We start from the raw sequence: 26,954 nt of genomic DNA on the forward strand, positions 1-26,954 counted from the left end.
AGCCTACTTGTTATTCACTGTATTCACTGATATTTCAAAAGACCCTGAGACTGGGGGAGATGCATTTTTCATTCCATGGTGCAAAGGTGCAGATTAATGTGCAGCTATTCTGGCAGATAGGCTACCACAAGTATTAAATCCTCTGTGAAATTGTGAACTGACAATTGTGTTTTTGAAATCCACCCTTCAAGATACATAGCCTACAGCATAGGTCTGGCGATGCATTTCCTTTAGGTTCCTGTCCATCTAAGGAAATGAGGATGTTGTTGACATACTGCCCATCAAAAAAAAAAACCTGATCCTAACGATCGTTGTCTTTTACTTTGAAGGGGCGGAAACGGAAGTGAACCTGGACTTCCACTGCAAGGAAGAGCTCATATGATTTAGCTATGTAGCATTATTACTAATGAACAGTTATCCGTTATTATTGGGAGTATGCATTGGATAAAATGAGGCAGCGTGGACGTCTCGTCGGATGGGACCTCTCAAGGTGGGACGCCGTTATGTTGTAGCATCTTTGAGAGGTTATGGTAACAGCTAACCACAGCCAGCTAGCCAAAGCAAGTCTCAGTGATTTTAGCCTAAACAAGCCTACGAGCTAACTCGATACAAACAATGCAGTTTGCCCCTGGTTCAGTTTTTATAGTGTGAACACCAGTCATGTACTTTGCTTTTTACCAAGTGAACACCAACTCATCTCTATTGCACGACTTTCAACTTAGCGAGTTAGCAAGGTTCAGAATAGCTAACAAAAACAATAGCTACATCAGCTAACGTCAGTCTAACCAGTGGGAACCATCACTAAGTTACCTAATTCGGTTGTAGGGTGTAAGGTATTTCAGACACTCGGCTCAATTATAAGACACTCCTTGTTTAGTTTCGCTGGCCATGAAACTGTCAAAATTCAAAGATGTGTCTCAAGTGACAAAGCAAACTTGAAATCACACTGCAGCTTAGCATTAGCTGCTGTTAGCGTCAGGCGAAGGAGTTCTTTGCAGAAACTGGCTTTTAAACGTGGTTTAACTCCCCCGCACACAAAGGGACATGTTTGATACGATTGTAACTGGATACTGCCGGTTATCTGGTGATTATTTCCTGACATTAAATAAAGTCCTAACGACATATGGTGCCACAGCATCCTGGATTTCACATGCTAACTTGGTTATCTCGGTCAGGCTAATGTAACGCCGGTGTTGTGGCCCTACTGGTTTCAAGTTAACTGGTTACAGCTGCAGATGTTTTGCGCTCCCTGAGCAGATTCGTCACAAATTCACAAACATACACAACATATTACCAGCGAGTTTCAAGCCACAATTCACATCTACCGCGGCGAATATGCTGCTGTGAGTGAGCACTAACAGTTACGTACCAGCCACATGGGAAAAAAAATAAAGTGGAGAAAAAATAATCTTCACATATTTGCGTGGGTCGGGACTCGATCTCGCTTCAGCAAAACCAATTACACCACTAATCACCTGTCTAGCTCTGTGAGCCACTCAAGCTCACAGGTGACAGCCGTTTCACTGGATATCAGTCAATTACGTCACTACATGTAACGTTTTGACTCGAGCTGACCTGAGACAACTGGTTACCATTGAAAATACACAGACAATGCCTCGGTGTTTATTGTTCTCTTTCCTCCAGTCTAATCAACATATTCAGCGCTACACTTCTCTCCGCACAACGCTACGCACCACAACAAAGCCTGTCGTGTTGAGAAAGTGATGAACTAGCTCGGAAATACTGTCAAAATACGCTCAACAATATGTAAACAAAAGCGAAACACTTGAGCCACTGCATGTGTACATGGGTGAAAAACGTACGACTTGCATTTAATCACATTACTGTATTGCGAATGTTTTGTGTACTTACATTTCTTTACACTTCTCTACAGATCTTATAAAACGCACAACGTATTTATTGGCGTGCATTAAAAGAAATGTTCACTTGAAGTCGCCGTGGTTCGCGGAAGAGGTGATGTTAACCTCTGCTGTTTCTGCCTTGTGGCTATGATGCGTTCAAGGGAACAGGGCAGCGTCGGACGGATTCACAGAAAAAACTGACAAACTAAACAGTTTTGGGTCCATGGCGATCTAAATGGCAAGAAAATTATCAATCTCTATTTGAACATTAGTCCAGAATGATTTTCTGTCATAGATATGTCAGTTTTTTTTGTGAATGTCAAACTAGTTTTAATGAAAAGTATACCTTTACAAAGGGCAATGATAAAATATGTCGACACACGAAATCTAAATTTCAAACAATCGACTCACGTCCGACGCTGCCCTGTTCCCTTGAACGCATCAGGCAGAAACAGGTAGACTCAGAGCTAACTTCACCTCCTCCTCGACCACGGCGACTTGAAGTGAACATTTCTTTTAATGCACGCCAATAAATACGTTGTGCGTTTTATAAGATCTGTAGAGAAGTGTAAAGAAATGTAAGTACACAAAACATTCGCAATACAGTAATGTGATTAAATGCAAGTAGTACTTTTCAACCATGTACACATGCAGTGGCTCAAGTGTTTCGCTTTTGTTTACATATTGTTGAGCGTATTTTGACAGTATTTCCGAGCTAGTTCATCACTTTCTCAACACGACAGGCTTTGTTGTGGTGCGTAGCGTTGTGCGGAGAGAAGTGTAGCGCTGAATGTGTTGATTAGACTGGAGGAAAAAGAACAATACACCGAGGCATTGTCCGTGTATTTCAAAGGCAAACCGATGGTAACCAGTTGTTTCAGGTCAGCTCGAGTCAAAACGTTACCTGTAGTGACGTAATTGACTGATATCCAGTGAAGCGGCTGGCACCTGTGAGCTTGAGTGGCTCACAGAGCTAGACAGGTGATTAGTGGTGTAATTGGTTTTGCTGAAGCGAGATCGAGTCCCGACCCACGCAAATATGTGAAGATTATTTTTTCTCCACTTTATTTTTTTTTTCATGTGGCTGGTACGTAACTGTTAGTGCTCACTCACAGCAGCATATTCGCCGCGGTAGATGTGAATTGTGGCTTGAAACTCGCTGGTAATATGTTGTGTATGTTTGTGAATTTGTGACGAATCTGCTCAGGGAGCGCAAAACATCTGCAGCTGTAACCAGTTAACTTGAAACCAGTAGGGCCACAACACCGGGGTGATTGGGTTGGTTTGTCCTTCGTCACGGCTCTTGCCACAGTGTTTAAACCATCAACAGCTTTGTGTCCACAGTGTAAACACTCAGGAAAGCGACGAGCAGTGTTTGGAAGAGAGGCCATTTGTTTAGCGGTAAACAGCAGTGTGCAGTCATGGCTAACACCCTGTTAGGACAGTCACATAATAACAACATCATATAATAATTATGACTGTTGACTGGCAGTGTTATCAGGGTGTTTTACTCATGTTTTTATGGTTAAGCAACAAATAAACTGTATGATAGACTAAAATATTACTCTACACTGTATTCACTTACTGGCTGATTCCATGAATTCGGTGCACTGAGGTTTACCTCAAAGATCTGTGAATAAAGTAACATTTATTTTAAAGCCATTCATTGATGGATCCATGTGTCTTTGGATTATAACTCACAAAAAACAATAGAAATCTTAAAAAAAAAAAAAAAAAAAAAAGGGTTGCTATTGGAGTAGGCCTAGATGACAGCCAAATTTGTATGTCCCTGCTGACCGGTAGTATCACTTTTTCGTTGAATTTAAAACCAATAAAATGAATTAACCTGTTTTTTCGTTACAATAATAATGTTCCTGACTACTTTAAACAAAACTATACAAAAAGCTGAATATTTGATCATGTCCCCCAGTTTTGTTCAATCCCTTAACAACAATTCCCCTGTTTTGAAAATAATGGTTCATTTCAACCAAAGTCCCAGGTTTAACATCCTCAACACTGAGGAAGTGACATCACTCAAGTCTTTAGGAGAGCATACTGTAAAGAGAAGATAATGTTAGCATCTTTTCTTACGTATATTTCATTGTTTTTTATTGTGAGACTGACATAAACCTTTCAACTCCATTATATAAATAAATGGTAGTTAACAACTATTTAGGAAAAACAAAGAATCATGTTGAAAAACATTATAATTTCATGATTTTCTATTTTCTGCAACATCACTTGGCTAATTAGCTACTTTTAGCCAAAATCTTTAACCCAAACACTGTTAGAGGATTTAGTCATTCATTGTTAGGGTTGAAAGTTTTTTCAAAACTCAGATCAAGTGCACTGAATGCAGAGTATCACCCTACTGTCAAAATATTAATGAATATTTAATTTTGTGTTGCCCTGTCCCTCTTCCAGCATCAAATTATATTGACTGTTGCTTGAAAAGCTCTCCATTACATGTTTACAACATGCTAAACCCAGAAGTTGTTCCCTATCATAATTAAATGAGGTAATGTGTTTTAAGGTGGTTCATGAGTTTCAGCCTGCACCATGTACAGTAATAGTTGCTGTCTCCCTCCAAACAGGTACTGACACCTTTCCTACTTGGAGGCAGAGAGAGCAAACAGAAAAAGGAGATGGAAAAAATGACTGCGCTCCATTTGTCCTCATCCACTGCTTCAACGCTCTCAGAGAGAGACTAAAAAGGATGTGAAAGAAGTCCACTGTCACAGAGGCAAGACGTGAGACAAAGAGAAAAACATCCAAAGCTACGAGCCGCACTTCACACAGTAGAGGAAATGGCTTTCTTGGACAATCCAGCCATTATTCTGGCCCACATTAGACAGTCTCATGTGACCAGTGATGATACAGGAATGTGTGAGATGGTACTAATAGACCAGGATGTGGATCTGGAGAAGTGCCAACTGGCCCTGGTGCCCGGCAGCAGCTGCGGGTCAACGGGGTCGGGCACCCTGAGCGAAGAGGGCAGCAGCGTGACGGACAATCATGCCTGTGACCTCTCCCAGTCCATGGACATCACCTCCAGCTGGGACTTTGGGATTCGGCGGCGTTCCAACACAGGTAGGCTCATCTCGAGGCTCTGGCTGCTTAGCAAGGCAGGCTTTCTGTTGGCCACACCTCCCTCCTGTCGTCATGGCAGCGGCTGCCAGATAGCCTGTCTTGCTGTTGGTTGGAGGGGGTTTGTGTGTGTGTGTGTGATCTGGGCCAGTGGTTTAGTGAGGCTCAACTCAAATTGTGTGTGCTACCAAAGGTTGTTGCCGCTGGGGTGGAAAGCATGGGGTAAATTGTAGTTAACTGTTAAATTTTATTAATTGTGTATTATGATCAGCGCCAGTTTGGCAAAGAAAGTGTTGCTCTTTTTATTATGCCATTGAAAAGAAGTTGACAATGCACCCCGGGAAGATTAGCTGCTGTCTTGTACAGCAGCTAATGGGGATCTAATAAACAAACAAACAAACAAACACTGAACTAGTGCTGTGCGATATTACGATCGTAGTGCGATATAAAAATGTCTACTGTACGATACAACCCTCTATTGTTTATATCGTAATTTTAATGTGTGGGATAGGCTACTGGGTTTCTACTTGTCGCAGGGCATGTTTGTTCTGGTGATACAAGTCAGCAGTGTAAAACATCCTGGGAGCTTGAGTGACAGCCAATCATTTAACAGTGTAGTTCGTTTGCAGCATGTGTGTTTGTTGACAACATAACAGCATGTGGTGAGAACGTGACGCTGAAGGAGAGGAGATGATAAACTAAAAAGGACACGTTAGCTCGTCGGTATGGCAACAGGTGACTGGTCCGTGATTGAGATGCAGACGAGTGAGTTTGGAGCTGACGCGACGTTCGAAAAAAAGAGAGCGAGACGACGTGGCCGTAGCCGCCGTGATGTGACGACCCCTCCCACATCGAGGAGGAACTACGAAGAACTTGAGTCGAGCCGAGCCAAGCAGAGCTGTAACTCTGTAGTGGAAAAGGGCCATTACTGTTTCTCTCCAGCTGTCAAATCATCTTTCAAAATAAATGCACAAAAAGCCTGCGGGAAAAAAACCCCACTAAATTCTCTATGCAGGAAAAACCCTGTACATGTAATTTTAAGAAAGAATACTATATATCGTTATCAGGATATAATCGGGATATAACATTTTGTCCATATCGCACAGCACTACACTGAACATAAATTAGCAGCTAGTACGGAAGTGGGACATCCTTTATGCTTTACTTTTGATTACAGTAGGTAGTTTGTAGAGATAGAAATAGAAAGGAAAAGGAAAGGATGTTGACATAACATGATGTACGTTTTACACCAGCAGGCCATTGGGACACCAATGTGCCCATTGCTCTAAGATCATGTGCTAACTAAACTTCGTTAATCAGAAAAAATACAGATTATTAAAAAATTCCGATGATTTCTTTGCTCCTGCTCTCAGTTATGTTTTCAGCCACTGTGCTGAGTCTCAATAAAGTTCAGTCAGATGGGAGAAGAAACATGTGCAACCAGACCAACAGTTATGCCATGCAGTTATATCACTACAGTAATTAAAGTGGTCGTGCATGATAATTCAGATTAATGCCATATGCCCCCGGAGTTTTCCACTAAATATTTATGAAACTTGTTTTTGTTTTGCTTCGTGACATGGAGCCTACAAGAGCCTACATTTTTTGGGTCATTTCAGAGATTTTTTTCTGGGTTCCAGGAGATCAGCAGTTCAACCAATCACGTCACAGTCAATGTCACATTCTGATGTATTGGATAGAACCACGAATAAGCAGCTGCAAAGAGGTTCTTTCAGTATATTTGAAAAATCGTCTCAGAGCTTGTCATCAGTGAAATGGATGAAAACAGATAAATAAGCTTCCTTCAAGTGTTTATTTCTGCTATTTATATTTTAATCTATCCTTTACCTTTAGTCTGTGTTCTCCTCCAAAATTACACAGCATTTCTACTTCCTGTCCATTTGACTTTGGCTGTGACTGTCCTCCAGTACAGAGGACAAAAACTGATTTGTTATGTCCAAAAAGTTATTTTCTGTCAGAATACAATACAATTAAATAATTGGAGCCCCTTATATGTCATGGTTTGGTGTCCTAATCACCATCAAATCAGTCATGAACTGAATATCGTGTTGGGGTGTGGGTGTGCAATATGGTGCTGTAAGAAATGAGCATATTGAGTTTCAATCAAACAGTGTGAATCTGTTCTAAGCTACATGTAAGTGTTTTATTTGGAAGGTAAAGGTGGTTTTGGTGATGGAGGGAGTCCAAAGGTAGACAGCACGTCTCCTTTTGGCTCCCTTCACTGGCGCAGTAAGTCTGGTGGAGTGCTGGTCGTGGTTCTGGGTTGTGGGTAGAAAGCAGAAAAAATCCTCTGAGACTTTCAGACCTGAGCTTGAGAACTGACCTGTGGTGGCTGTCTCATCAGGACTCCAACAAGACAGTCGTGAGAAACCCGGGGCTGCTGGTAAGATCACAGGGATGAGCAAAAACTTTTAAGGTGTTTCTATCTAAGAATGTGAAGCAATTAACATGTATTTATCACGTTTCATGGCATTTTGTGAAAGGATTGAAGCAACATTTAAACAGGAGACCTCCCTGGACTTTCTCAGTCAACAGTCAACTGCTTGATCCTTGGGATAGGACTCTTGGCAATTTTCTTTCCTTTTTTTTTTCTGGGAAAACCCGAAGGAAGTGATGTTAAATCTCCTGAGGACCTTGCCTCAATGCATCTCTTCTTTTGCGCTACAGTGGAAGCAGACACAACACTATGAACTGTATTAAAAAACTAGAATAACTGCCTTGTGGTTGTTCCCTGCACCACCCTGTCAAGTTGCAGCGAATATGTTCACAGTCTAGTCTACCCTGTCTAAGCTGCAGAAATGAATAATGACCGGAGGTTTTTCCCACAGAACATTATGATGTCACAAGGAACTTGACCTTTGGCCTTTTGGGACCCAGCGGCACTATGCAAGCAGTAGGACGCTGGCTGCAGGTCACTTAACGGCCCCCAGCTTCATTAATAACATGTAGAACCTTGAAGCCAAGTTAAAGGTCCAGTGTGTAAAATGGGGGTAAAACTGTGACATATTGCGTTCAGATTCTAGTTTGCAGTTGCAGCGCTCACTCGCTCGCTCGCACTCACTCGCTTCTTCGTTGGTTTATTTATGCACACGAAACTCACAGAACACGCTCTCTCAGGCTGACTGGATTTTCCATTCGGGCTGCCGTACAAACATGGCGGTGCAAGATGGCGACACTCTCTAAAGCAAGACCCTTGTTATATGTAGATATAAAATAAGAATTATAAGGCTAGGAAAAACCAAACAAATTTTATTTTATAGCGATTATCCACTTATACAAATGTATTCATGGGTAGTATATTCAGATTTTGCCAATAAACTTTGCCAATTATTACACACTGGACCTTTAAACTGTGTACATACAGGTCAGGTCTATTTGTCATGACCCCGTGGTGTGGACAGTCCACTCAGCCACTATTCTACACATTACCAACTGCACATGCGATCTACTGGATATGGTTACACTGCAAATGTATGGAAGGTGTCCTCCAAGTCAGGTGGAAACGGCTTCATGTGATGCCGTCTGCTTGTATTCCTCTCATGAGCCAGCGTTCAGTGGTTTGTTGTTTTCACTGTGTGATTTACGTAATGATGGATTGTTCTGTTTCATCAGGTTTGTGTTCATTTTGACTCGTTTGTGTCACAGACGCTTTAAAGTTGTTTTTCCCTTTCAGCCCAAAGACTTGAGCGGCTACGGAAGGAGCGGCAGAACCAAATCAAATGTAAAAACGTTCAGTGGAAAGAGAGGTCGTCCTCCCATTCAGGTACTGCCTATTTTTATTTACATGATGTTTGCTTTCATTTGGTTTCTGAGGGAAATGAGGGAGAGAATTTGGCTCCAACAAATTACCTTCATATTCTAGTTTTAATTTTGGAGGAAATATATTAGATCATTTTACCATTTTTGCTTCTAAAATTTAACTAGATTCAGCTCCTGAAAGTTTTAATGTGAGTGTCACCACATATTACGTTTCATTCAGATTTGTCTGACATTGGGGAGCTGAATCTAGTGTGTGGACTCTATTTCTCAATTTTTTGATTCATTCTTCTTTGTGGTCCAGCACCTAGTTTGAATTATTTTGGAGGGTGAGCCTGCTTTGCGATTCTCTCACTTTTTTTTTCTTCTGCCATAAAATCCTTCCACATCTTGATGTTTTCCAGCACTAAGAACAAAGAACTGTAACTGTTGTGTACCTGAAAATGATCTCTGTCTGTCTAGTGGAGGATCTGGGCTCTCTGTTTGAAAAGCGGGATTTTAAAGACAGGCCGCGGACAACGGGCACCAAATCTACCCTGTCGCTGCGGCTGGAGCAGTGTCCACAGCAGCTCAACAACCCCTTCAATGAATACTCCAAATTTGACGGCAAGGTGAGTGATGGAACAGTTCAATCCTGTTGTAATTTTAAGAGTAAATATATCATGAATGTGAGCTATTTTATAGGGAAGTAAAGATAAACATATTGCTCTATATATTCCTACAGTTTGACACCGTTTCTATACACACAGTCATCATGACAAATATCCTGCCCACTTATCAGCAGTGCTCTCTGAGGCTGTGTCTTAGCCTCCTTGTATCTACCATCTACCCTCTGATCCTGAATAACTCAGATAAAACAGAGGTTCTCCTCACTGGCTCCAAAAACACTCGACATCACAGCCCTTCATTCACCCCAGGGAATTTAGGTGCCATACTTGACTGCACCCTGCACTTTGAAGCATATACCACCACATCACAGTGATTCTCAACCTTTTTTTCAGTCATGTATCCCCTAACCAGTGCAAAGCATTCTTGGCTGTAAAAAAAGACGTAAAACACTGTGTCATCAGTGTCTGATTCTCATACGAGAATCGATTTTTTTATTTTTTATTTTTTGGGACGACCAATCTTTATTGTACGATCATGTATTCTGTGAACAAACGAACACAACAGACAAACTGATGTGATGTGTGTATTGTTTTTTGTAAATATGACTTGATGTCTATGATGTATTATCAAGTGTTTGGTTCAACCTGCTCTTGTTAAAGGAAAGAAAATCACAATAATTGAAATATAAAATCGCAATACTTGGTAAAATCGAATCGCAATACTTGTTTAATCAGAATCGCAATTTAAATCGAATCGGGACCCAAAAATCGTTAGAGAATCGAATCGGCACATAAGCATATTGGCCCTGCCCTAGAAAGCAGTGTTGTCAAATTGGCACTGTGAGTATCCTAGACAACCCCTCTCAGGTTTTATTTTCTGAGTATGAGTTGTTGCCATCAGGAAAGCATTTTAGAGTCATTAGGTGCAAAGGCAACCGTTTTAAATCCTCCTTATTGAACAAAAAGTAAATTTAAGGAGTCTACACTTGCCACTGTTGATTTCCTCTTTTACTGGTTAATTTTTTATGTAATTATATTTAATTACTTAGTCACTTTTAATTACCTTACACACTACTCATATGCACATAATAATGCATTATATCCTTGAGTACTGCTGTGTGCTCACTGTCTCTGCTGCTGTGATTTGATTGATTTTCTCCTGGTTACTGTTCTCTGTTGGTGTTGATGTCAGTCCTGTTCTGTTATGATGTATGTATTGTGAATGCACCGCCACACCTAATGCCCAAGACAAATCTTCCTGACGGGACAATAAAGTACACAGTAGCTTAATCTTAATATTCTTCACACATCACATCACCTGGGCTGCATTTTTCTATCCACACACTATCAGTCATGTTCGTTTCTCAGCGGTTCACGGTGCTGCTGTTCCTGTACATTCTTCAGTCACATCTCACACTGATTGCTGATTGAGTTGCTTTCGAGGTAAATTCATGCAAAACCACTGATGCGCGTTCCCGTCTGGCGCAGTTTTTCGGCAAGTAGTTTCTGCATTTTCCTCGAAAACAACCCCGTCTCATAACGTTCCGTTATTATCTCATAGTGTGGTGAATGTGCAGGTCACAACTTGTCCACCAGAGCGTTTTGGAGTTGTTGGATTGTGTATTTGATGAGTTTGATGAGGGAAACCAAGAAATCGCATTAGCTTCTCTAGCGTAGCTCTGAGCAGCTCGCGGCTCTGCTCCGCCGTTCTAAAAACAGCTTGCACCGACAATTAAAGGCAACGAACCTACTCCTAAAACTATAGGGATTATTGCAATGGGCCAATTTGCCAAAATGTTGAACTATCCCTTTAAATCTTCAGCCTTCTGCCATGTTGCCACTTTGAGTCTTGAACTCTCCTCCACAAGACATCCTTCTGCCCATTTAACTTGTTTAACTCCAATTTGTTTTGTACTTTTGTTCAATCGATTCCTTTTTTCACATTGAGATGTTTGTAGTTCATAATTTTCCAGCTCTTCACTCTAACTTTGAAATATTCAGATGATTTTGAAAAAGGAAAGGAAGTCAATTCTGCCTCATTAGTGAAGAGACAATGTGACACTAAAGGTTTTTTCACTCCATGAGATCAGGATCTTTCACTGCTCTCCGTCTCTCCATGTTTCAGGGCCACATCGGCACGACGGCTACGAAAAAGATCGACGTGTACCTGTCGATGCAGATGGCCCAGGAGAAACTACATCCCATGACGGTGGTAACCATCGCCAACGCCCGCGTCCACGACCTCATCGGTCTCATCTGCTGGCAGTACACGAGCGAGGGACGAGAACCCAAACTCAAGTGAGTGCGTTGAGGGAGAATTAACACCGGCGAGTCTCCTACGCCGTCACGCTGTTTGTAACACGCTCTCCCTCTCTCCGTAGTGAGAATGTCAACGCCTACTGCCTCCACATCGCAGAGGATGACGGCGAGGTCGACACCGACTTCCCTCCTCTCGACTCCAACGAGCCAATCCACAAGTTCGGTTTCAGCACTCTGGCCTTGGTGGAGAAGTACTCGTCCCCCGGCCTCGCCTCCAGACAGTCACTGTTTGTCAGAATGTGAGTAAGAAACATCACAATGCTGCACTAGTGTTGTGTTTGAGCTGTGAAAATCACATCATGGCTGCACCTTTTATCATTTTACAGGCTCTGAATCTTCTGTGCTGTTTCCAAACACAATTCTGAAACTCTGTCTGTGCCAACTCTCATAAACTATTAATTACTAAAGCTAGAATAAATAAATAACATTTCTAAAGCTAGACATTTTTATCTGCTCAGTCATAAATAATCTGTCTATACTTACACACCCGAATACACAGATTACATGACTATTCATGTGCACTGGGGGTGTATGTCGGTGTAAACAGGAAGCAGGTTGTTTACTCTGAAGTTGAAGACAACACTGCATTATTTGTATCTACAAAGCACTTGGCTACCAGACATGTCTTGTTCACTGTAGATCATCTTCACCCTGCACATGTGGGGTGAGGAAAATTGGATTTTATATTGAATGCTTCACACATGTGTAATAAAATGCAAAAAAAATGCAAGTCAGATGAGTTAATCCCTTTTAATGTTTTTAAATCTCTGTGAGCTGACAAATGGAAGCACTAATGTCTACTTTGACTGAGACATGTTGCTTTTATGGACTATATTTCATGTCCTATACTGATTTTATGTATGGCATTTATTATTTTTGTATATCACACAACACAGTATATTGATTATCCATTTATTCAATTAGATTTACTCTTATAAATTATTGTCTCTCAAAGGTTTGAATGAACTAGTTGCATAAATACTCTGAACGAAGAACAACAAAGACAGATGTAACATTAAAATTTTATTAAAGACGGAAAGACATTAAAATAGAATTGAACTTGCTCAGTGTGAACCAAGACAAATAGGTCAGTAATGCTTGTGTCCATGTTGTATTACAACTACATCTCATGGGAGCCAATCAGGGAGCGACTGTTGGCGTCATCAAAGGTTTCTGTCATCCAGGCTGCAACACAACCACAGAGGTTTCAAACAAAAACAGCAGAAAAGCCTAAAAGCTTCAATTTGAGACGGTCAGACACACCGTGGTTGTGTAGACACCAGGAGTGAACGTAGTGAAACAGCTGAGTGGTTTTCAGATTATCCCAGGATAACACAGTGATTGTCATTTTGTGTGGTCCAAGTCCAGATAAGACAGAGGACATCTGGTGTAGAAATAAACAGAAAAAATAAATATGAAATAGAATATGCACCACACACACACATCAGGAGAGTGTGGTGCTGTTAGCTGAAGGTAGATGGTTCATCCAGTGAGTGACTTCAGTCAGAATGAAAGAAGCCAGTCTTCAGTTGTCCTGCTCCAGGCCCAGGGCCCTGTCTGTCTGTATTCTCAACCTTTTTTCTGCTTCCTCCCTTGTAGAAATGCTGCTCATGGTTTCTCTCTGATCCCAGTGGACAGTCTGAAGGTAACCATGAAGGAGATTCTCCAGAAAGCACTGAAGAAGAGGAAAGGCTCACAGAAAGGCTCAGGTATCATCTACTGTACGGCCCCCTTTGTTTGAACTTAACAGCAACACTACACTCAAATCAGACACAGGAGCGTTTTGTCTTCTTTTTTCAACAGAGAAACTGCAGCGAGTGTGTCTTTTGTAAGGCATATAAAACAGAACTGCCAAACACTGCCTCAAAGAGATAAGGCAGGCAGTGGGATGCTGCTATCAGGCTGCACAGTGTCTCTCTGCAGTGGTGCTGTTGTGCCATGAAGAGTGCGACCAGAGCAACTTCAAAATAAAATACCTTAGAATTATTGTAGATAGGATTAATTGTGTTTGTCTTTTGCATCTTAATCTTGAAATCAGTATATAAAAAAGTAAAATTCTCATTTATCACCTGCTCTGACCTCAATTCCTCCATGGTCACTGTAGAGCAGTATGCAAGTGAAACTCGCCTGTTGTTATTAATAATAGAGAGCCTAAGCGGAAGCAGGAAGTAACGGCGCCATGGGACCTCAACTCTGAAAAACTCGCCATTCAAATGAATGAGACTGAAATTTTTATTTCGTGATCCGATTGAATTGCGCCATGAGAAAAAAATATGTCCTCTACCTGTTCAAAACATCACGTTTCATGAAGAGAAATCAGCCGTTCATCGTAAAACGGCAACAGAAGAATGTATTTTGTGTAAAGACCGCTCTACGGACTACAGATCTGTGTCCCACAGAAAATACGTCACCAACTGACACGGGAAAGGGCGGCATTTGGTGTGTGACGTCACCTACGCGACTTGTAGTCTTTCTGCTTACAGATTCTTCTGAATTTTATTCTACAATAGCTTTACAACAAACTGCTGTTTTCTCGGGATGAAACGTGATGTTTTAAACAGGTAGAGGACATATTTTTTTCTCATGGCACAATTCAAACGGATCACGAAATAAAATTTTCAGTCCCGTTCATTTGAATGGCGAGTTTTTCAGAGTTGAGGTCCCATGGTGACCGCTACTTCCTGCTTCCGCTTAGGCTCTCTATTGTGTAAAATCTGTGGTGGTGCTGAGTGAATACAGAGGAAACACTGGGCCGCAGCAGCTGACTGTCAGAGAGGTTTTTCTGATCCTGATCAGACCACAACTAGACAATATCAGCCTCATCTCACTGATTCCAGCTTTAAAGCAGAAGTAAGCGATCCAGTTGTTTTGGCTAATGCTGCGTTCCAGGCAGGCTTTTGAAACCGTAAATTACAGCTTCAAGTCACAACTTACGACTTTGTAGCGTTCCAGGCAACCCACTCGTGTTTTTCCGACCTGTTTTACCGGTGAAAGTCACTATAACGGCCACTCGTAACTTCCGACCCGTGAACTCGTACCAGATCGAACTGGTACGACTTCACAGGTCGGAAAAACACGAGTTACGAGTTGCCATGAACGCACCATAACAGTCCTCGTCCCTACGTCACCACATTCAGGAGCATCCCTTGGCTGCACACACAGCCCTGCATGCCGTTCTCTCTCCTCATTGGATAAAAACTGTAGGATACGAGAAAAGTTTTCTCCTCGGCTCAGAGCAGAGCAGAGTGACTGACAGACCCGTGTTTCGGTCCAAACACTCTATGTAAGTGATTGCTGTCGGAAGATATAACTATTTAAGACTTATATTAACACAAATATATCACTTACTTCTGCTTTAATGAAAAGTAAAAAGTATGAATCTCCTGTTTTAACCTCACTGCATTGACTCCCTATAAAACAAAGAATTTCAAAAGCAGTCTTAAAGGGATAGTTCAACATTTTGGCAAATTGGCCCATTGCCATAATCCCTCTTAGGAGTAGGTTTGTTACCTTTAATTGTCGGTGCAAGCTATTTTTAGAACAGTGGGCAGAGCCGCGAGCTGCTCAGAGCTAAGATACAGAGGCTTATGTGATTTCTTGGTTTCCCTCATCAAATACACAATCCAACAACTCCAAAACGCTCTGGTGGACAAGTTGTGACCTGCACATTCACTACGGTATGAGATAATAACGGAACGTTACAAGACAGAGTTGTTTTTGAGGTAAATTCATGCAAAACCACTGATGCGCGTTCCCGTCTGGGGCAGTTTTTCGGCAAGCAGTCTCTGCATTTGCCTCACAAACCTCATGGATTGTGTGTTTGATGAGTTTGATGAGGGAAACCAAGAAATCCCATGAGCCTCTGTAGCGTAGCTCTGAGCAGCTCGCCGCTCTGCTCCGCCGTTCTAAAAATAGCTTGCTTCGACAATTAAAGGTAACAAACCTACTCCTAAAACTATAGGGATTATGGCAATGGGCCAATTTGTCAAAATGTTGAACTATCCCTGTAAAACGTATGTACATGATTGGTTGGTACGCTTCCTCTTATTATTTCTGTTTCTAATTTTCCTCTGACCCTCTAATCTGATTCCTTTGTGTAGTTTTACTTTGTAATTTTAAGTATCCCAATCTGTTTTTGTGTATTTTTTAAATATCTATCTGCATATTTTATGTTTTTGGTGTATGGTGCTCTCTTTTATTGTGAACCACATTGAGTCATATAAAAAATTTTACTTGACTTCTGACACCGTCCTCCTCCAACAGGGCCCATGTATCGTCTGGAGAAGCAGACGGAGCCAAATGTGGCGGTGGACCTGGACTCGACGCTGGAGAGCCAGAGCACCCTGGAGTTCTGCCTGGTCAGAGAAAACAGTACGTTCCACCACCACCACCGCTTCATCCTCTCAGTGAACGACCTACAGACGGCTCCACCTCTTATCTGAGTGGACACTTCAGTGTTTCATGTTTTCTTTTTTCCTTTTGGCCTCCAGGCTCCAGGGGGGAGGAGAGTTCAGAGGAAGACCCACCTATTGACATCACCACAGTCCAAGACATGTTGAGCAGTCACCACTACAAGTCCTTCAAGATCAGTATGATCCACAAGCTGCGCTTCACCACGGACGTTCAGCTAGGTACGCACTTGTTACTGCAGGTGGTGACATTCCTCCGCCTGCTGAGGTCACACAAAAGAATGCTTGTTGGAAATGTTTTACATAATCGCTGCTTTTCTTACGTTTCGCTGTGTCTATTTGTCTGTTTGCTCAGGCGTTTCAGGGGAGAAGCTGGAGATCGATCCTGTCACCAATCAGAAGGCCAGCACTAAGTTCTGGATTCGGCAGAAACCCATCTCCATCGACTCGGACCACCTCTGTGCCTGTGACCTTGTAGAGGAGAGAAGTCCCAGTGAGTGAAGCAAACACACACACACACACACACACACACACACACACACACACACACACACACACACACACACACACACACACACACACACACACACAACACACACACACACACAGATTCGCTGTCTCTGTATGATGTTCACCTCTGGTTCCCCTGTAGTAACTGTAAAACTCTAAACAGGTCAATTCAACAATAGAAAGGATCTTGTTCAGGGACAAAGAAAGGAGTTAACTCATGAGCTTTCTTGCAGCATGTCCGATCTGTCCATCCAAAAGTTGAATCAGTTCTGGACTTTTACAAAAACTTTTTTTTTTTCACATATCTGACAGAAGTTTTTTAGAAGTCAAACCACCTTGGTCATTAGATTGACTGACTTCCTATAAAATCAGGGGTCCTGTCATCCACTTACATAAAACATGGACTGATAAGGATTTATTATTTGTTTTAGATGCACTTACTGATGAGACTGACCTCTATTCTCTTCACGAATATGATCAATGTTATGAGAAATGTATCATTCATGTTGTTTCGCATCACAATGAATCGTTAACATGGCCTTTTAAAATTGAGAGATTCAGAGTGCTTATCGTGTGTATAGATTGTGATTGGTAAATGCTGACCTCACCCTAACTCTGATCAGAATCATTTTCCCAAATCATGTCGAAGAAAACTCGTCAGAGTAGGTTTGGACTCTAAGAAGTTCTTTGTTCCAAATAAAAGAAGTCCATGGAGTTGTTATATAGAAGAGATAAATTACACAATAATTTATTTAGTTAGTTTGATTTAAGAGATTGATGCTGAAACCAGATGACATAGATCCTGAACACAGAATACAGGCTCACAGTCTTGTAACAGTGCTATGATACTTGTCCTGCAAATATCCATCATGTAAATTTGAACTGTTGGGATGTTACACACATCCTGTTGCTTTCCTGTTTTAGCGTTAGTTAATTCCCAGTTTTTCTGAGGAGAAATGATGTGGATGTTCCTGATCCTTCTGAAAGTACTGATGATGAAAGATGTAACACAAAACTGGATCCGTGCTCATCAGATGATGCAGCTCTGAGCAGACGTGACACCTCTGAGCTCACACAAACATGAGTGATGATGCACAGACAGGTGTTGCTGCTGTCAGCTTCTCTGATGTGTTCTCCTCTCTTGTCTTACAGGCCACGCAATATTCAAGCTCACGTATCTCAGCAACCACGATTACAAGCCCCTCTACTTTGAGTCTGATGCTGCTACTGTCAATGAAATAGTGCTGAAGGTGAGTTCAGTCTGGATGTACTGTTTCCCTTCTCACCATAACTTTATATACAGTATACCACAGTAAGACTTTGAACAAATAAATAAAACTGAATAAATGAATGAATAAAACTTGTCTGTGACTTTCAGGTGAACTACATCCTGGAGTCGCGGGCCAGCTCCTCTCGGGCCGATTACTTCGCCCAGAAGCAGCGGAAGCTGAGCCGGCGGACCAGCTTCAGCTTCCAGAAGGACAAGAAGACCGGCCAGTAGACGGGCCGACCCGAAGCTGCTCAGCCTGTCTGTCTCCACACGCACAGGCAGACACGTAAAACAAAGGCCTGGTCTGAGCATCGTGCGCAGACGACGTCAGGCCCGAAAACAGAGGTGTTGACTGACAGGACGGTGACATCGGAGGAGCAGGAAACGGAGCGGGCAGACGCGTCTCTGTCGAGCCGAGCGCGGCCACGCCTCGGAAACTCTGCGAGCGAAGACAGAACACCGACAAAAACAAAAACGCACTGTTCTCCGTAGAATGAAATGGAACCTGTGGGACAGTTCTTGTGTCATGTTGCCATCAGGTTCAGCTTTTTTGTTTATTCACTCCCTATGAATTTCAGCTCCGTCCTCCTGGATGGATGTGTACAGCTTCAACACATTGACAACAAATCAAAGCTTCGTCATTGCTTCTGTCCAATGTCTAACTGATTTAACTCATCATGAAGAGAAAGCCTCTGATTTTAATGTTCTGTACAGAAACATTTTACATTCGTGACATTAAGTGATAATAATGATGCATCAGCCCAGTCTGGGTTATTAAACAACAGATCGATATGCTTCTGCCTTAAACCAAGACTGCAAATTATTTATAAAAGATCATTAGGAACACCCAGCTAAAGCTAATGCAGTGTCTGATATCAGGGCTGGACCTTCAATCACATTTTATTTTCTTTTACGAATTTGGTTTCAGGCAAGTGTGAAAACAAGATAATCAAGATTGAACATTGTTTTTCACAATAAATTTCATCCCCCTACAAACACCAGCCATCGTCATCAGCTCTGCTCTTGGTACTGAAGAAATCAGGGGAATAGATTTCCTCCATGTTCTCTTCCACTCTCACCAACTTCATCTCTTGTTTGTCTGACCTGGTGTGTCAGGGCAGCGCTCTCACACACCTGAAGCACCCACACACACATTGACACTCTGCTCTAACTAACTAAAAGTTCAAAGATGTGATGAAGTCTTTTTCATGTAAGTAAGGAGGAGTCCCATCCAGTGTAAGTCTGTCATGTGCAGATGTTTTGTTTTGTTGCTGCAGCCTGGAGCCACACAGTGAACTACATTACACCAACATGGATTAATGATGAAGAGTGATTGTCTGATTGTTTTTAAATTCAACCTGAATTGGACAGAGCATGAGTACATATAAGAAAAAATTAAAAACAAAGGAGCACATACATTATTTAACGAGATAACTACAGGTCCTATCACCAGATCGATGAGCAGCATTGAATCCCACACTCAGATATCTTTAACTTATATCAGGTATCAATGGGAAAAACAAAACATTTCGCTTTTTTAGTTCAATAAATGCATTGTGTTTCCAAAGAGTAATTGTGTTGAATAATTGCAATTTAAATATTGATCAAAAATAATCATCATTAGCTATGATTTTTGCCATGATCAAGCAGCCCTATCTATTAATGGAGGTTTCAGAGTTTCAGTCAGTGCAGGACTGTTGAATCAGACTGTGTTAGTCAGGTGGGTGTTCCTGACCACGCTGATTTGGTGGTGATCATGACACATTTTCAGGATTTTAAGCAACAATATGTTGATGTGAAGCCTTGACGAGTTGGCAGGAGCTAAAAGGAATATTAAAGTCCATCTGTGGACACACATGGAGGTCACTCATAAGACGTTCGACTGCTTTGTTGTCTTTATTTTGTCCCTGCTGTTAGCCATAGTCATTAGTTCTGACATGAGGCATCAGGATCTCATAGAGCTGAGACTTGTGAGTGAGCAGCACAAACCATGGCTCAGTGAGACAGACAGAGACACCTGAAGACATGACTGACGTTAGATTAGAGTCTCAGGAGTCTGTCTGTCCTCAGGGAGGTGAGGGATATGAGCTTAATCTGGTCCCTAATCCTCTCATGCTCAAAGGAGCTATAGGTAGCTATGGTACTATTGCTGCATCGCTAATGCTAGCTGTTTACTGATCTGTCTAATGGAAATGTGAATTCCGCATCAAACGTAAGTCCTTAGCTCACTAACAGCTGTCTCCAGAGATGGAAACAAACACCAAAATACCTAGCATGGGGGAGCATACATCAGTCCGACTGCCCAAAAGTCAGATGGCTCATTTCTCCGACTACCCATTCTACAGTGTTAAGGTCAGGTTTAGGGTAAGGTTAAGGGTTAGGGCTACTTAAGTCGGAGAAGTGGGAGGTCGGACTAATGGACGCAAAAATAAAGAAATGTATGGTCGGAGAAATGGGTAGTCGGACAGACGCCATGCGCCCCCTAGCATGCTAACCAGCTAGCCCATCTCCTCATTTTCCGATAGCGAGTCACAGTAGGTTCTGGTCTGTCCTGCAGCTCAGGGGACACATTACAACCTCCTGTCCTGTAAATACAACTGAAATGACATCCGAAACTCACATCAAGCAACTTCCCCTCCCCTTGTTTTCTCTGCCAGCTCCTGAGCTTTGGAATCTAATGTTTTCCATGACACAACACACATCCCTGCCTGTTTGTGTACTGGTATGGCACTGAGACATGTATCAGTGTTCCAGTAACAGGCTGTGAGCTAATATGACGTGGAAGTAAACAATGCAGGGTTGGAGATACTCCACTAATCCACTGAATGTTAGTCATGCTGTGTCATGCTCACACACACACACACACACATACAAACAAAGAGGCAGGAAGTCTCTTGTTGCTCATGAGCTTGAAGGTTGCAAATGTGCAGCCAGAGTGTGACGGGACAAAGTGAATCATTGGCTTAAGTTTTCTCCTTCAAGTGTGACCAGCTTATTTAAGTTGGAGGTAGGAGAGTTAAGAGAAATAAAGTGAAGCTCAGCTTCCTCTTATCAGGTCTCCTCCGAGTGCAGCCCACTTATTTTTCAAACTGCGGTTGACAGTGAATAATGTGTTAACACCTCCACTGTTTGAGGCCAGAATAACAAACAATCTATAGTCTCTAGAAACAATATAATAGCATACATCATCTGTACATAGGCTAACCTTTCCAATGCATATAAACAGGAGGAAAGTGATCATAAGAAAAGGCTGTCCACTGCTACTAACTCTTAAATTACAGGCAGAGGAGAAAAGACTTGACAATGCTGCACAGTCACTGACTGGTTCTGGCACATTTACATAAAAACATAGGCTATTCAAATGAATTAATGGATAAATAATGCAAAACAGAGTCATAACACATCTGTTTTGCTGATATCATTATTGGTTGCACTGTGAAGCCTATGTGAGGTTTCTGCAGTCTGACTGTTATTACAATGTTACACCTACCAGATATAGGCTACTTCACACTAGGTAATGCTTGATGCTACGTGAACATGGATGCATAATTAGAGCTTTGGTCAGATTGAATGGGTATTTTCTCTATCTCACAACCTGGACATACCCCACCAACAGGAAACACAACAGTGGATTTTGTATTATATGGACACGTCTATCTTTGATTTGGGTTCCATTTCTGTGAAGTACCTGGACTCACTGAACTCCACAGCCCGTGTTCAGTTATGATTTCTTTTTTAAAGAGGGTTGTCAAATAGTTTTCCAAATTCTATTATTTATTCATGAATTAATTTATAAAATGGTTTATCTAATGAGTGTTTTCTTCCATGTTTAAATCCATCTTCAAATCTGAATTATTTATCCAGGGATTCATTCTATTCTATTCTGCTGATTTCAGTGTTTAAATGCCAATTTCCACTAAGTTGAAGGAGTTGGGTTAGATCCAACCGCAGCCACCTCAGGAAAACGTTGTTGGTGAATAATGGAATGAAGTTTGATGCTGAGCACTTGTAAGGAAATTGCTGTTCATGGCAGTGCTGGCTTTACAATAAGTGCAGCAAAGTCTGGGTATTTGGATGCAGAGTGAATCTTTTGTCTTTGCTGTTCTGACACTTTATTGGAAGCACAGTGAGGCCTGAAGGCCCGTGCTGTGTAGAGGAGCTGTCAGGTCTGTGTTCAGATTCAGACTTTCAAACCTCTTCCCTGCTCTGCACTGTCAGCTATCAACTAAGGCAGACATGCATCATCTCAGAAAACAGGCTTTGAAATCAAAATCTTGCATTCACTCAAAAAATGTTGTGCCATGCAAACGCAAATTCATGTTTTTTAATTCAAAAATGTCCATAAGAATAATGGTGAATGTAATGTGATGTACATTTATCATTCAAACTTGATAATTCCAATGTATTAAAAAAGCTTGATTATTGCTTATTGTTATATTGCCATCTGGTGGTCAATACGAGTATGAACCCAGCATGTGGGTTTGTCAGTTAGTTGTATACAAATGTGTATAGCTCCGAGGCTGTCAGAGGGCCCTGAGGACTAATACACTCTGCTGCACAGTAATGTCTCTGAATGCAGCTCTCTCCCCCTCAAACACACTAATAGATGATTTGAAGCGACATCTCAGTGGGAAACCTCCCTGCAGGGCCCCGTGTCACTCCCCGGATCATTTGCAGCAGCATCTCAGAAGCAACTATTTTTAGTAAAGCTGCACATGCCGTGAACAGTTATCATGATAATCAAATCAAAAATGAATTGGCAGTATCCTTACAGAGTGGCTTATTTATAGTTCTTAACCCTTTTCTTTAGTTTTTAGGCTTCTTTATTTAAATGTATATTTATTTTATATTTTGAAAAATCTGTGTGTGCATTTTGGAGTAAACCTGTTGTATAGAGTTTATGGTTGATGTCATAATAATAAAACTCAGTAACTGTAATGATATGCAGGGCCCCTGCCATTTTGTGCCTTGGGTCCCAAAAGACTGATCATTTTTATATGTGTCAGTGTTTCAGCAACAGCCTCAGCTGGTGTGTGAAGCAGCTTCTGTTCACCTCTAGGTTATATAAGGAGAGATGGTGATGCTATATAATGAATCCCAGTTGAAGGATTATGCAAATGAAGGGCTTATAATGAGCCAGTTTTCAGAGACCACCACCGTTTCATGTCCCATACTGATGACTGGTTCACTGGCTGACTGGTAGAACTTTATACAATGCTTAAAAAACCTTGACTCTGGGAATGTAGGCAAGGCAAGGCAAGGCAATTCTATTTATATAGCCCATTTTTACAAACAGTTTGTCTCAAAGGGCTTTACACAGCATCATAACATCCTCTGCCCTTAGACCCCTCACATTGACTGAGGGAAAACTCCCAAGAAGAAAAAACTAGAGAAACCTCAGGGTGAGCAACAGAGGAGGGATCCCTCACCCACAGTGGGCAGACGTGCAATAGATGTTATATACAGACAAGAAAACAGTTTACAACATGGAATATGGAAAAATATGGAAATGGAATTGGTCAGTAAATAAGGCAGGGGGGTTTCACCATCATCATCCTTAGAGATTGTTGTCTCTGACCAAAATTGTCCTTTGTGATTGCAGCAGGCATGCTATTGAGATCCCCACCCTTAATTATTTTTATTTATTAGTACATATTTTTGTACAGTTACTCCTATGTGGTGAGAAACAGTTTTCATATTGAGCATGTTAATGAGATATCTACGTCTATTGACTTTATATGAATTGTTTTATGTCTCGTATGATAAATGACGAAAACACGATCATATGTTAAAGCTACAGCACTGGGAGAACAGCTGCACCATACATCAGTGCTCCCCCCTTTATTAATATGACAGTGACAGCACCACCATGTGACGTGACTGTAAAATGTATTGGCTCATATCTTGTCACCATGAGGCATTTATAGAAGAGTGATTGGAGAGGCGTGTATTGATTCAGTGCGATGCTGCTGAGGAGACTGATGCAGACCACACCAAAACAATGCACACACTCACATTCACACACACTATGGACACTTTAGTTTTTAGTTGCCAGTTAATCTAATGTTTGTGTCTTTGGACTATGGTTGGAGGCACAGGAAAGCTTCAGGGATGGGAAATGAACCTTCTTGCATCCTCCATGCCATGCAATAGCAGCATTTGGTTAAAGGGATATTTCAACATTTTGGCAAATTTGCCTGTTGCCATAATCCCTATAGTCATAGGAGTAGGCTAATTACCTTTAATTGTTGGTGCATGTTGTTTTGAGATCGGAGGGGCAGAGATGCGAGCTGCTCAGTGAACACAATGCAGGTCCCCTGTCCCTCATCAAAGTCATCAAATACACAATCCAACAACTCCAAAACGCTCTTGTGAACAAGTTGTGACCTGCATGAAATAATCATGTATAATTATGTAACATTAGGACTCATGTGCTGTGTATTTGATGAGCTCTGTCTCTGCCCTGCGGATCTCAAAACAACATGCACCGATAATTAAAGATAATGAACCTACTGCTATGACTATAGGGATTATGGCAATAGGCGAATTTGCCAAAATGTTGAACTATCCCTTTAAAGTGTGCAGGGCGCAGGGTGCACTCCATCCTCACCCTATATCAGCAGCCACCCCTGCAACGCTGCACAGATAAGCAGTATAGAGACCATTGAAGGATGGATGCACAGGGAAGGTTCAGTAGTGGTAATCACCAGTGGTCTGTTGCTGTGACCACGGTCAGAGGACAGACCACTGATGTGGCTACAACCTCTGGGACAGACCCTGTTTACTGGATTAATACACCATGTTAGATTCATTTCCAGGAGATGTTTTTTTTGTCAGCCATGATTTCTAGTTTTGTTTCTGGTTGCTGTGTGTGTCGGAGGTGATGGATCAGCCCTGTGGAGCTGTGCCCACCAGAGTGCTGTTGACAAGGACCTGGTGTGATCAATCAGCCTTACTGGAGCAAACCAAGTGGACTCTATAGAGGGGGGTGGTTTGAGAAGGAGCAGGATTATGATTTGTTCATTCATTTGTTGTTAGAAAAGATTGCCTGCATGGAAATATTATATATATATACAAACATAATGCATTGACATACTGTAATCCTTGTTTAGACACTATTCCTTTTTCATATTGGCAGTGGTTAATGTTGGGGCCTGTGCTGGGGAGATAGGGAATCCCTGCTGCTCTGCAGTGCTGTAAATATGGTTGTCTATTCAAGTTAACTGGGTAGAAGAAAAAAAAGAAAAGAAAAGAAAAAGTTCCTTGGATGCCGTTCAAACCACAGACAAGCAGCACTCACACTCCAGCGATCATGTCCATACGAGGTCTTGTAGCTCCATGATGCACTGCTTCCCTGGGCCGGTCCTGACAGACAACAGTCTCCTTCACAAGAGACCAACACCACTTACCGCTCTGTTAATCTCAAACACAGAGGACGACTGAGGCTGAGTCTGTCCCGGCTGGAATTAAACTGTTGAAACACATACATGATTATCAAATGATTAGTAATGTCCATTCAGACCAGAGAAAGATTTGTTTTTATTTTTTATAAATGATTAGCAGTCCCACTGTGGACAAGAGGAGACTCTGAGGCTCAGTCCCAGTCCTCCTGTGCTTTAGATTCTCCACTCACATGGCCTACTTTCTGTGTGAACACACACACATTCACTGGTGGGTTCTCAGAGCACTGGTATTGACTGTGGCTACAGTTGAGCTGCTCTCTTGAATGAACTACAGTGCACTAATGTGCTGCACTCTGTCAGACTGCCAGCAGCCACAAAAGATGCTGAGCCGAGCAGCTTGATACCCAGCCAGAGGAATGGGGCCTACACACACACACACACACACACACACACACACACACACACACACACACACACACACACACACACACACACACACACACACACACACACACACACACACACAGCTGTAACAAACGCCTGAGCAAGTTTGATGAGGTATTGAGTGATTGTGAAATCGAAGGTGGTGCATGCTGGGATGTAGGACTGATAGAGGTCACAGTGACAGGGAGGTTCATCTTCAGAGTCCAAGGCTCCATCAAGTCCCACTGTGGCACCGAGAGAGAGAGAGAGAGAGAGAGAGAGAGAGAGAGAGAGAGAGAGACAGAGAGAGAGACAGAGAGAGAGAGAGAGGGCAAAACTAAACTTACCATTGTTCATCTACAGTGGATGACAGTAACAGAGTAAATTTACTTGAATACTGTACTTACATATCCAGAGGATTTGAGTATTAGATTTCTTTGGTACTTATTACTTATTACGAGTTAATTCCTAGGAAGGCTGAAAAGTACTCGTTACTTTCAGGTCTGCTCTTTCTTTTTTTTTTCTAAAATACTATTGGACACAAGCTCTCCACTGGGATCTACGTAAAAGCGTAAATACGTCATCCCTCCCCATAAGGATACCGCCAAAGTAGCCACGCTCTTGACTGCGTTTGTCAACTCAAAACTATACCGCGAGTCGTGAAAATGACAATTGCTGTCCTCTAGTAATTCATTGATGTGAAAAATAAGAAATTTACTCTTACTCTTACTTTTACTTAAAGTAAATTTAAAAGCATCTACTTTTGGATACTTAAGTACCTTTAAAAGCAAGTACATGTCGACTGAGCTACTTTTACTTGCAACGGAGTAAATTTTGACCAGTAGTATTTGTACTCTTACTCAAGTACTGGGGTGGAGTACTCTGTCCATCTCTGTTCATTTATCAGAATTGTGTGGGTTTGTTATTGATGATTTGTTCCTGTACTTTTGGTGCAAACTGCTTACACCTGCATTTGCATTTTCACCAGATTTTCACCTGGAGCTGAATTTCCACAGAGATGTCCTCCTCTTCATAACGAGCAGACCAGTTGATTATCCATCCATCCTTCCAATGGCTATACCACTTATCTGGGTGGAGCCAATCCCAGCTCACATAGGGGGTGGGCAGAGTACACCCTTTGACAAGTCACCATAGGGCCAACATATAGAGACGGACAACCTCACACACCAAATTTGGAGTGTGCAGTTAACTTAATGTGCATGTCTTTGGACTGTGGGAAGAAGCTGGAGAACTTGGAGAGAACCCACACAGGGAGAACCTGCAAA

The 26,954-nt window shown here is 41.9% G+C and overlaps 1 protein-coding gene across 2 annotated transcripts; it reads left to right on the forward strand.

Annotated features, from left to right (window-relative positions):
• The first annotated feature begins 334 nt into the window (after window positions 1-334).
• On the forward strand, window positions 335-19,665 carry mapkap1 (MAPK associated protein 1). Of its 2 annotated transcripts, none has more exons than XM_083982838.1 (12): window positions 335-490; window positions 4,457-4,952; window positions 8,644-8,733; window positions 9,189-9,337; window positions 11,460-11,632; window positions 11,716-11,892; window positions 13,253-13,374; window positions 15,917-16,024; window positions 16,144-16,284; window positions 16,418-16,555; window positions 17,725-17,822; window positions 17,951-19,665. In XM_083982838.1, exons 2-12 carry the CDS (start codon window positions 4,670-4,672, stop codon window positions 18,071-18,073), a joined length of 1,602 nt encoding a protein of 533 aa, XP_083838964.1. In that variant the 5' UTR covers window positions 335-490; window positions 4,457-4,669; the 3' UTR covers window positions 18,074-19,665. The 2 variants fall into 2 exon arrangements, with proteins under 2 accessions (XP_083838964.1, XP_083838965.1); XM_083982839.1 differs by having other exon boundaries at window positions 13,253-13,362; window positions 17,951-19,663.
• Window positions 19,666-26,954: the final 7,289 nt, after the last annotated feature.

Source organism: Trachurus trachurus (assembly GCF_905171665.1).
Source record: "Trachurus trachurus genome assembly, chromosome: 12".
Taxonomy (NCBI): domain Eukaryota; kingdom Metazoa; phylum Chordata; class Actinopteri; order Carangiformes; family Carangidae; genus Trachurus; species Trachurus trachurus.